Source organism: Lepus europaeus, chromosome 12 (genome assembly GCF_033115175.1).
Source record: "Lepus europaeus isolate LE1 chromosome 12, mLepTim1.pri, whole genome shotgun sequence".
In the NCBI taxonomy this organism is placed as follows: Eukaryota; Metazoa; Chordata; class Mammalia; order Lagomorpha; family Leporidae; genus Lepus; species Lepus europaeus.
Window position 1 is genome coordinate 47,669,975 of NC_084838.1, and position 12,030 is coordinate 47,682,004.

General features: G+C 41.8%; 1 protein-coding gene across 3 annotated transcripts in view; it reads right to left on the reverse strand.

The window, feature by feature from the left end:
- Positions 1-4,939, reverse strand: part of TEK (TEK receptor tyrosine kinase) — a 128,531-nt gene extending 123,592 nt beyond the window's left edge. For all 3 annotated transcript variants that reach the window (XM_062208122.1, XM_062208121.1, XM_062208120.1), the window contains exon 1: positions 4,787-4,939. In XM_062208122.1, the coding sequence (XP_062064106.1) occupies positions 4,787-4,838 (52 nt within the window). In that variant the 5' untranslated portion in view covers positions 4,839-4,939. The remainder of the gene's footprint in view (positions 1-4,786) is intronic.
- Between the last annotated feature and the right edge of the window lie 7,091 nt (positions 4,940-12,030).

Here is a 12,030-nt window from a genome sequence, read left to right on the forward strand (position 1 = left end):
AGAAGTTTTTCTTCAAAATAAGTCTTATAATTCCATTTTTACAAACTTTTTTAAATACCCTCATATTCATTTTTCCCACTAACAAGTGAGCTTAGCAAGGGGAAATAATTCATCCTTTTTATGTTCCTAGTTTCTAATAGAGTACATAGCTCAAAGTTATCCCTCAGTGAGTATCCACTGATCGAAAGTATAGACAAATTAATGACTCAATAGATGTCTATTCAATAAATGTGTATGTCACAGGTAATATTAAATAATTATACAAAACCTCATTTATTCATTACTAAATACTAATATCCAGTAAAAGGCCTGGCTTCTAAGACCATATATTTCATGTTTCATAAGGAAACAGTATTTTTTTTTTACTTTATTTACATCAAATATTTAAAATAACAGTTTAAGAATTAATATTACTTGCAATGTGTATGCGATTAACCTATTGTTATTTTTACTTCAAGGTGCTGAAACCCTTTCTGTAACATCCCCTGTTTCCTTCTGGTCTGTTGTCAACAATCTCTTAGGATGACAATCTCCAATAAAATTCCTAAACAGTAACTACATACACTAATGAAAACAGAAAAGAAATAGCATCTGTTGTAAAGAACTTTAGAGGCTAGTTGGGCTAAATCTGCTTGTTCCCAAAGCTGATAACCTGCCTGGCTAGAGAATCCAGAAATAGGAGGAAGAATACCAGGAGGCAGAGTCAGTACAGGTAAATTGAATTGGATCGTGTTTGCAAAGTGGATGGGAAGTTTATGGAACTGCACGACAAGAGCCAAGAGGAAAGAATGTGTAGACTGTGGAGATGGGCCATGAGTAGGGATGACTGGATAGACAAGGGGAAGCATTGGCTAGAAGTATTCTAACTTGGTAAGTGGGGAATGGCCAGCACAAAAGTTAAAGGATTACATTATGTTGAAGACTTTTAGAAGGAGACTGTGTCTATAAGTGGCTCTTCTACATCCTGGGAAACATTATATCAGTCTTGACTAGTACAGTGGACCTCATATAGCAAGATTTTCTTGAATAAAAAAGCTTCATTTATTAAGGGAGTCCTTAGGGCCTAGCACTTCACATCCATTATCATACTTGATATTTACAACAACCCTTGGAAATGGGTATTTTCATCCATATAAGAAAAATGTGGCTTAGAGAAATTAATTTGCTTATTGCTATCTATTTTGGTCTTTGACTTCATGATCTATGTTCTTAATTCCTTCTTCAGCTTGCCTACTATTTTTTGTCAATTTTCTCAGAGTCTTCAGTGTTAACAGATGTCCCCTAAGCAGACTGTCATGAAGTGATTACCATGTCTGATTTGAGCCTTACATTTATACTAATGCAACATATTATAGTTTATGCCTTACATTTTTAGCAAAAAGACAATGTGTTGGTTCCCATGAATTTCACATATAACCAAAAGTTGGTTGTCACAAGAACTTTCAGCAGGGGTGGGCATTGAGGCACAGCAGGTTAAGATGCTGCCTGTGGTGCCAGCATCCCACATGGGAGCCAGTTCAAGTCCTGGCTGCTCCACTTCTCATCCAGCTTCCCGTTAATGTGCCTAGGAAAGCAGCAGAGGATGACCCAAGTAACTTGGGCCTCTGCCACCCACATGGGAGACCTGGAAGAAGGTCCTGGCTCCTAGCTTCAGCCCCATCCAGCTCCAGCTATTGCATTCATTTGGAGAGTGAACCCACAGATTAAAGATCTCCATCTTTCCCTCTCTCTAACTCTGCCTTTCAAATAAAAAATATTTTTAAAAGAACTTTCAACAAATAAGATCTTTCTTTGAACATAACTTATTTTTATCTATACAAGCATAGAGCTTGATTTTCATTTTGAAATGGTATCTTCTGGTGTTGGTCTACCCTTCCAGCCTAGTAAAATCTATTTGAACCTTGATCCTGTGTACTAAACAGAAAGCCATTTACAGGAAGTAAGCAGGTGATATAATCATAGTGTATTTTTTGAAGGGTAGAGCCTCAGGGAAACAAATTCATAATTTTAGAAGAATTCAGACCCCACCCACCGAAGTCTCCTAAAGGATTTAACAGTTTTGAAATACTCCTTCCCTCCTGGAGAGATGTCTTAGAAGAACTAGACTCTTCCAGGAAGCTGTCCCAGTACAGGGCTGAAAGGGAAATGTCCCACCAAAGGCAGTGTTTGGAAGAAAACAAGACAAGACTCCTCCCTCTGAGAATAATTCCAAGGGTGGCTCTGATCCCAGCTTCCAGTCTTCCATGTTGACTACTCAGAACTGACTCTAACCTTCAGTTACAGAGTATAACCTCAGTTATACTGAGGAGGTACCAGCTGGGACTACATTCCTGACTTTATAATCGCATTTCCACTGCCATTCCAGACAAGATTAAGTTATATGACTAGAGACTTCTCATTGTATCACTGTTAATCACATACAACATACTACGATAAAGCACAGTGATTTTTTAAAAAAGATCTGAAAGAGAGATCTTCCATCCGTTGGTTCACTGCCCAAATGGCTGCATGTGGGTGCTGGGGCCCAAACACTTGGGCCCATCCTCTGTTGTTTTCCTAGGCACATTGGCAGGGAGCTAGATTGAGAGTGGAGCAGTTGGAACTTGAACCAATGCCCATATGGGATGCCAGCGAGACAGGCAGTGGCTTAACCCAGTACGCCACAATGCTGGCCCCAGAGCGAACTTTGTTTGCTTTTCTGTATGAGTATATCGAACCCTTTAAAGAAAGCAGCCTGGATTGTAAAGGATGAAGAAGGGAGAAGCTAGTATGCTTATTAGGATTCATTTGTAAGGTGAAACTGACAATGATTCTCACGTGGGGGAAGAACGCATCAGAAGCTAGGAAGGTTTGTGGGGGAGTCTCTGGAAGCTACATACCTCCTTCAACTCTGACTAGCTTCTCTGCAACTCAGAACCACCTTTATTGAGGCAAACATGACCATTTTTTGTTTTGTTCGTTCAGAAAAAAAAGACATGAATGAGAAACAACCCACTACAGAGACTACAGAGACAAGCCCCTAAACCAATCCCCTATTACTATAGTCCAAGACCAAGCTTAAGGAACGGGTCCTAAGGCTGTAGGCTGATTAAACTGGGTTCTTGTTGCAATTCTGGAGCTTTGAGTTTTCATGTTTATGGCTGTCTAGACTGAGCGTGCAAATTAGGATAACACAACAGACCTGCCCTAGAAAGCCAGCCTTGCTCACCTCACTTTCCTTTCTACCAAGAACAGGGCCTTCCCTACCCCACTCCCCACCCCCCTCAGTTTGATCTACTACCTCCAGAAGTCAGGACTTTTGTTTGTTTTTCAGGCAACTAAAATCTACATATGGAGCAACTATTTTGGCCACATAACTTTTTAGTTAAATTTTATGAGAGCTCACCTAAGCCTATGTTGCAATGTGCCATAGCACAGTCACTTTAGGAAAAGGGGAGGTGAATTCAAACAGGTGTGTGTATTACTTAACCTAAAAGTTGCCTCAGCATAATGTGAACACCTGGGCTTTGCAATACTATAAGCCCTGGTATAGAATCAGTTCCAGGCTTCGTGTTACTGATAAACAAGGCACTCAGGAAAAAGAAAACAAAAATGGACTCATGATAACTATTTGAAGAGGTATATTATTGGAGGAAAACATTTCTACAATAATAAATGCAATATACAAATACTAAAACCATCTGAGATAATCTTTCATTTTCAACAATTTGTTTTACACATTCCTACTCTCAAAATATTAAATTCTGAATACTTTGGTTGTTGAAAGCAAACTGAAAAGCTATAAAAACAACTATATACAATGATGCTATCCTAATTTTTAATTTTGAATATTTTAAACACATGAAAACAATTTGGCAGATACTTGTATATATTTGATCAAATGCTATTAATATAGCCTGCTCATTACGTTCAGTAAATTTTCCCGAATTCATTTCCAATATCAATTTAATTTTGTTATAATTGGAATGCTTTTAAACAAAAGGGGAGAAACTAACATGATAATGATAACATATTTGCCATTTTCAGGTTTTGATGCTACTTTCAGGCTGTATCACAAAGGAGCAAGCAATCGATTATCTGGAGAATCTAAGCAATATACATACTATACCAAAACACATTCAGACAACCATTGACTCCACAATAGGTTTCAATAGTCTCCTGTGCCCGGTGAGCCTGATCAGCACCTCAACTTTCCCTTCATTGGGTCAATAAACACACTGAGTAAGTATTGCAAAAATTATAAAATCTCCCTGAACCCAACCATTAGAAAAAAGTTTAAAACCTAGGATTTGACTGCTTGATTAAAATAGAGTGTAGAGACAAAAATCTTTACACAAAAGCAGCTTGGTTCTCATTTCACACTGACAATCTATACATTGCCTTAAGTGGGCCCCATAACACTCTGTATGAATTTTTCCTTTTTTGTCACTGAACATTTTCTTTGAAGCAAGAAAAACCAGGTTTGGGGTCTTGGGTGGTGGTGGTTGTGTTTTAAATAAGGACACAGTTCAGAATGGAAAGCAGAAAAGTTAATGTGTGAAAATAAGTGGGTATCTTCAAATAAGGGGACAAGTTCTGAGAAGTCTGTGGCAATCAGCCAGGAGAGACTCTAGAAAAATCAGCTCCTGCCTCAAGGTCTTTGCATTTCACGCCTCACTCATGTTAACCAGAAACCCAGGGTACGAGTGCCTCCACCACACACACCCCTTGTTAACCAGTTCTGAGATTTGGTGAGAGCCAAATTTAAAAACAGTAAATTTAAAAAGATACGTAAGCCAAACCTTACCAGAAAGGAGCAAGCTGACTCCACAGAGAACTAGACGGGCTAAAGAATCCATGCTTCCCCAAATCTCTCCATCCAGTGTCCACGGATGTGCACCAGGTCCCCAGGAGCCTTTCAAAAACCCAGAGGTTTGTGACTTTCCATTCTCAAGTTCCACTTGGTCTTGTTTACAAGTTGGAGACAAGAAGGAACAGCACGAAGCAGGCTGTAACAGTCTCAATTTCTGTCCGAGCACAGGGAGTTTTAAGTTCCTTTTTCCTGTTTCCTTTGTAGATTAGGATGGGAAAGGCTGTATCTTAAAGGCATTTGGTATCCGCAGGGCTGGGAGCATGGCAAGCCCTATCCATCTTGCAATTCATCAAAACATTTGTCTGTCGCTGTTGCTTCTGCCCCGCGTTGTGCGGCTGTTGTGGGGTAGAGGGATTTTTGTTGGGAGTCTGGGTCCTGGTCAGCACTTTCACAAACAATAGGGGTATCCTCTCGAGGGCGGGGAGCTGAGAATAACAAGCCCTCCACCTAGGTATGGTATGTGCTGATGACCAGCCCTCCGCGACTTCCAGCAACGCTGTCTCCGGGGGCTGCTGAAGATTCCTGCCACAGGGGCTCCTGGGTGTGGGATGCAGCTTTTGCTTTTATGTTCTCGATTTAACCCACGTGTTTTGAACTGGGAAAAGAGTTTTCCAAGTCATACAACCTGAAAGGCAGTTAATTTGAGTGAGTACCGGTGAGGTCAGTGCTCATTGTAGCCGCAAGAGACCAGAATCCAAAATTGTTGGCCTGTTTGCCTTAACACAGATGGCTTCTTTGTTGGCCCTGAGCCCAAAGACACCCCTGCTACTGGCTTCAGCTTTAATTTTTATTAATAATTCATCTGAAAGGATCTGAGTTCTCAAAGAACCTGTAGAGAAAGATTTTAGTAACATGAACAATCTCGTACGCAGTGACCAGGAGCAAATAATATAAAATATTTCAGGAGCAAATCATATAAAAAAACTTTAAATGTCTATATAAAAACAAAGAATTATATTGGGATTTAAAAAATCATGTTCATAAAGGAGAGAAAAACTAGCCTTTGTAATAACAGTATCCAAAATGAGGTCTGAGACCCTAAATTTACCCATACAGTAATTTCTCCACAATATGAATTATGACTTAAGAATAAATACTCTGTTCATCATTTGCCTCCTCGCTTGAGGGGGAAAAAATGTCTGCTTCTCCTTTTCCTTCCCACTGGAAGAAAAGGCAGATGCTGCTAGTCTTGACTACTTTCTGACCCAGGTTTTATCACATCAGAGATGACTTTGAGAACCAATTAATGTTTCCAGTCTGCAGGGGTGGAGAGGCCCAAGCACCGGCTTGAAGCACACTTGAGGTTCAATTACATGCGGCCTGAAAGAGGTTACTTAATTTCTCTGAGTCTCGGTTTCAACAGCTGTAAAATGGCACTCGTACCTCCTTCGTGAGTTTTTCAAGTAGATTAAATGAGGTTTAAAATATGTAAAAAAATATATATCTGGCATTGGGCCTCATTCACGAGAGGTTTTCATTAAATGTTAATGAAACAGAACAGCAGGTCTGTCTCTGGCTCATATCCCAAGAGCTTCTGTCAAAAAACCATTCTCTAGTCCTATGAGCTGGGCTTAATTTAGCATAATAAAGGACTGGTCTAGGAGTTGGGCATTCTGGGTTTTAGTCCCAGCTCTGCTATGATTTGCCTATGAGATCTTAGATCATTTCCCATTTCTAGTCTTGTTTCCGCTGTTGTAAAAGGAAGAATTTAGGCTGAACGTGACAAGCTTCTCTTTGGATTCTATCCTCCCATAAGTTTAAAACGACTAACTAAATGGCTCCATTCTCAGACTTTATCTGGAAGATGCTGGTTCTGTGTCCCTGTCCCTGTGAAAACCTAGGAGGATCACAAATATGTCCTGTTTTAAGAACATGGTGGCTGAGGCTTTGTGAGGTCCACTGGCCCCAAGCCATACGGGACAGTAGGAGAAGGCCTTGGAGAAAAACAAACTGCAGGGCATAGGCCTTCCGCTGCCCAAGTTCCTCTGTTTATGTTCGTGGCCGCACAGGGAAGCCGCCATTGCTCACGCTCCCTCCCACTGACTGGTTCTGGATAACTGAACGTGCCACCTTGCTTTCTTTTCTGGTATGATTCCCTCTGCTCTCCAAAAAAGCGCCTCTGTTTCATGCTTTCCCTAATTATTCATGAAATTCTGTATTACTCAGAGATGTTACTCAAGCTCTTCCTTCCTCCGTTACCCAGAGCGGGTAACTCCGTTTCATTCTCCTCTCTGCAATCCGGGAGTGCTGCTCATTTCCATTTATTTCTCCAGTATATATATATGTATATAAACAGAAAAGCCATGTGATATAATTTCATCTTTAAGAATCCAGAAAAAGTATTCCAGTTAATCCTTTCCACTGTTACCAGAATAAGTGGTTCAATTTAATCAATGCTCCTGGCTTTCTTGAGCCTATGTGGTTATCTTTTCAGTCCAAGGGCTGAACAATGTTTTTCTGGGATATCTGAATCTCAACATGAGACTTAAATTCCAGGTGTGAAATGAAGATGATAACTTGCGGACAAAGATTCCCAGACATACTCTGCTTCAGCTTTCTGACCAGGGATCTTAGAACCTGGAGAAGTAATCAAGGAAAAATAATGTGAGCTTCACCGCACATGTAGGGCCAATAAATACAAGGAACTGATTGGCACAGGTTGGGAAGTTGCAAAAGTGGATGGCATGCCGGGATTTTCAAGGGAAGGGAGAGGCCACTTCCACGTTTGGACAGTATTTCCCACAATAAATAATACATTAAGGAAACAGCACATACATGGATGTGGCCACAACCCTTCTGTAGAAAGTAGTCTGGGGCCATTTTGAGGGCATCCTTACTCTATGAGGAGTCTTGCTGAGGACCAGGTGAATCAACTCGCTGCTGCTCTATCCACCTGGAGAGGCTGAAACACTCTCCCTATCCTTGATTTACCAACCCCTCGTCTTCTGGGTCAGCCTCAGACAGGTCGTCCTAGACCACCCAAGCCAAATTAGGCCTCCTCTACGAGTCTCTCTCAATCCCCTGTTCTTTTCTTTCAGGGTGCTAACCACAATTGGTGATCACTGCTGTACCTGGGTATCCATGTGGATTGGTTGCAGGATCCCTCAATTATACCAAATTCCATAGATGTTCAAGTCCCTTATATAAAATGGCATAGTATTTGCATATAGCCTACACACATACTTCCACGTGCTTTACTTACAAAATCTAATACAATGCAAATGCTGTATAATAATTGTCATGCTGTATTCTTTAGGGAATAATTACAAGAAAAGGTCTATATATGTTCAACATCAATGCGATTTAAATATTTATATTTTTGGTTCAGGTTGGTTGTACCTGTGGATGTGGAACCCATGGACATGGAGGGTCCATTGTGTTTTGACTTTTTCTTTTTAAGGTCTTCTCTGCCCCAAACTTGACTGAGGTTTTCATGAGACAGGGGCAGGCATTTGGGAAGTGAATCAACACATGGGGCTTCTCTCTGTTCATCTCTCTGTCAGTCTGTCTCACTGCCTCTCAAATAATTTTTTCATAAAAGGAAAACCAGTTTGAACAAGATGAAATTTATGTACCTATACCCCACAGATACTACATGCATATAGTAAATATATAACAAAATGTGAACTCTTTCTGACAATTTTTATTTTCTTCCTACTTTTCTAAAATTTCTTTTGTTAAAGATTTTACTTTATTTATTTTGAAAGAGTTATAGGAAGAGAGGGAGAGAGGAGGAGGGGGAGGGAGGGGAAGGGGGGAGGAGAGGAGGGAGAGTGAGAGATCTTCTATCTACTGACTCACTTCCCAGATGGCAGTAACAGCCAGGGTTGGGCCAGGTTTAAGCCAGAAGCCAGGAGCTTCATCCAGGTCTCCCATATGCATAGCAGGGGCCCAGACATTTGGGCCATCTTCTGCTGCTTTTCTCAGGCCATTAGCAGGGAGCTGGATTAAAAATGGAGTAGCTGAGACACAAAGCAGTGCCCCTATGGAATAGAGGTGTCGCAGGCAGTGGCTTATCCACTATGTCACAACGATTGCCCTACTTTTCTGTAATTTCAACATTTTTAAAAATAATGAGCATATACACAGATGAATCAGATTAGAGGGAAATCCTTGAAAGAGTTGATTCAGCACAGCTGGGTAGACTTCAAACCATCCACTGGCAACAGTGGTGACCATGAATCAGTAACCAAGTGAGCCTCCAGCTCCCTGGGGTGAGCAAATTGATGTTCACCTCACACTCAGTCTGGTTCTTCTGACTTTTGCTGGGTACTGAGCCTTCAGAGCCAGCACATCTGGCTCCCTAAGGACTTTTTGAGGTTTTCTGTGAACCTACTGTCCTTAGAGGTGGCTGGCAGAAAAGGAAGGGTCATCAACAATTAAGTCTTGGCCTTCAGCCAGGATACCACAGTTAAAAGTGGCAACACCCACCCTGGTCTGGAGTGGTTGGCTATGGAAAATACCTGACCCTCTCTGAACCCCAGTTACTCCAAAATCTCTCAGCTGTTGCAGCATTTTTCCTCTCTTTTTATTTGTTGGCATCTAAATGGCAAGAACTGCCTGGTCATTGGAGGAAACATAGAAGTACAAGATGTGGTCTCTGCTTTTGAAGTTCATGGTTAAACAATCCCAGCACGGAGACAATGTAGCAAAACAGGAAAAGTTAAACAACAAAATCGGGCATTGTGTGGTTAAATACCAAAGGGTGATGCAGGCAGTAAAATTCTGAGTACTAATTTGCTTTGGTATCCTTCAGTACTTATGGGACTGATTCTTACATCTTTATTTCGTCTTCCGGAAGTCCCTTGCCACAGGTGGCGTTTTTCCAGATAGACTCTCAGCCCCATAAGGCAAGAGCTCTGCCCTTCATTTCAGATAATTCTGTGCTATTCAGGGAAAGAGAAACCAGAATTCCCCCACAACCACTATAAGAGCACGTGGCCCCAGACTGGAGATAGACTCCAACTCTGAAGAAGAAAGTTTCCCCAAAAAAAGGGATACAAGTAGTAGAAGACAAAAGCAAATTCAAACATGACCTTGCCCATGAAACCTTCCTGGCGGCAGCTGCTGATAATCTAATGAACTTCTCCATAACTAAGCTGATTACTTACACCTCTCAGGATTCTACGCATCTGCAGTTCATCTTCCCCTGGGCACTCCTTGTGATCTCAGCAGGCCTCCCTCATATGGCCAAATGTCAATCACTTGGGTAGCTCAGCTTCAGGAGTGAGCAGACTGTGTGGCAAAAGGACTGCGGGGACCACAAATCTCTCATTCTCCAGTAAGCTAGCTTGACTTGTTAATGTGGTAGTCTCAGAAATCCAAAAGGGGCCAGCGGTGTGACGTAGTGGCTAAAGCTGCCGCCTGCAGTGCCGGCATCCCATATGGGCACTGGTTCTAGTCTTGGCTGCTCCACTTCTGATCCAGCTCTCTGCTATGGCCTGGGAAAGCAGCAGAAGATGGCCCTGGGCCCCTGCACCTGCATGGGGGACCCTGAAGAGCAGCACCGGCCTTTGTGGCCATCTGGGGAGTGAACCAGCGGATGGAAGACCTCTCTCTCTATCTCTGCCTCTGCCTCTCTGTAACTCTGCCTTTCAAATATAAATAAATAAATCTTTTTTAAAAATCCAAAATACACATATGAGACTGGAAAAATAAACTCTGTCCTTTGATGCTAAGGAATACAGTTATAATGCAAAGGACAAGAATAAAATAAGGATCTTGATCATGTTTTTTAAAGTTTGGGGACAGGTGTTTGTAGCACTTAAGATGCCTGCATTCCATACCAGAATGCCTGGGTTCAAGTATCAGCTCAGTTTCCCTTTCCAGATTCCTGCTAAGGAGCACTTTTGGAGGCCACAGGTGATAACTCAAGGAATTGGGTCCTGGGCACCATGTGGAGATACAGATTGAGTTTCAGGCTCCTGGCTTTGGCCAGACCCAGCCTTACCTCTTGCAGGTATTTGGGGAGTGAACCAGCAGATGGGAGATTGATCTCTCTCTCCTTCAAGTAAATAAATAATAAATTTGTCATATTTATATAATTTATATATAGTAAAATTTACCATATTTAAAATGTGGCAAAAAGTCACATACCATAAAATTTACCATCTTAACTATTAAGTGTGTAGGTCAATGGTGCTAACATACTTACATTGTTGTGCAACAGATCTCTAGAATTTTTCATATTGCAAAACTGAGGCCGGCACTGCGGCTCAATAGGCTAATCCTCTGCCTGCAGCGCCGGCACACTGGGTTCTAGTCCTGATTGGGGTGCCGGATTCTGTCCCAGTTGCTCCTCTTCCAGTCCAGCTCTCCGCTGTGGCCCAGGAAGGCAGTGGAGGATGGCCCAAGTGCTTGGGCCCTGCACCCGCATGGGAGACCAGGAGAAGCACCTGGCTCCTGGCTTCGGATCAGCGCAGTGTGCCAGCCACAGCGGCCATTGGAGGGTGAACCAACGGTAAAGGAAGATCTTTCTCTCTGTCTCTCTCTCACTATCCACTCTTCCTGTCAAAAAACAAAAAAAACACAAAAACAAAAACTGAAACTATATTTATTGAATGACTCTTCATTTGCCTTTTACTCAACCTGTCAACCACGATTCTACTTCTGTTTCTATTAGTTTGACTACTGTAGATACCTCATATAATGGAATCATAAAGTATTTGCCTGTGACTGGCTTATATAACTTAGCATAACATTACCAAGGCTCAAATAAATTTTGAAGCAGGTGATAAGATTCCTTCTTGTTTTAAAAAATGTATTTATTTGAAAGGCAGAGTGACAGAAAGAGAGAGACAGAAAGAGAGACAGAGAGAATCTTCCATCTGCTGGTTCACTCCCCAAATGGCTGCAAAAGCAAGAGCTGAGCCAAAGCAAAGCCAGAATCCAGGTACTCCATCGGAGGCTCCCAGGTGGGTGACCGGGCCCTGAGTACTTGAGTCAGCATCTACTGTTTGCCAGGTGCATTAGCAGGGAGCTAGATCAGAAGCAGAGTAGCTGGGACTCTAAGAAGTGGCTTAACCTGCTGCTCCAAAATGCTGGCCCCTGATTCTCTATTTTAAGGCTGAATATTATCCCATTGCATGTATATACCAGATTTCCTTTACTTTTCATCAGTCCATGAACATTTAGGTTGTTTTCATCATGTAGCTACTGTGACTAATGCTTCTGTGGAT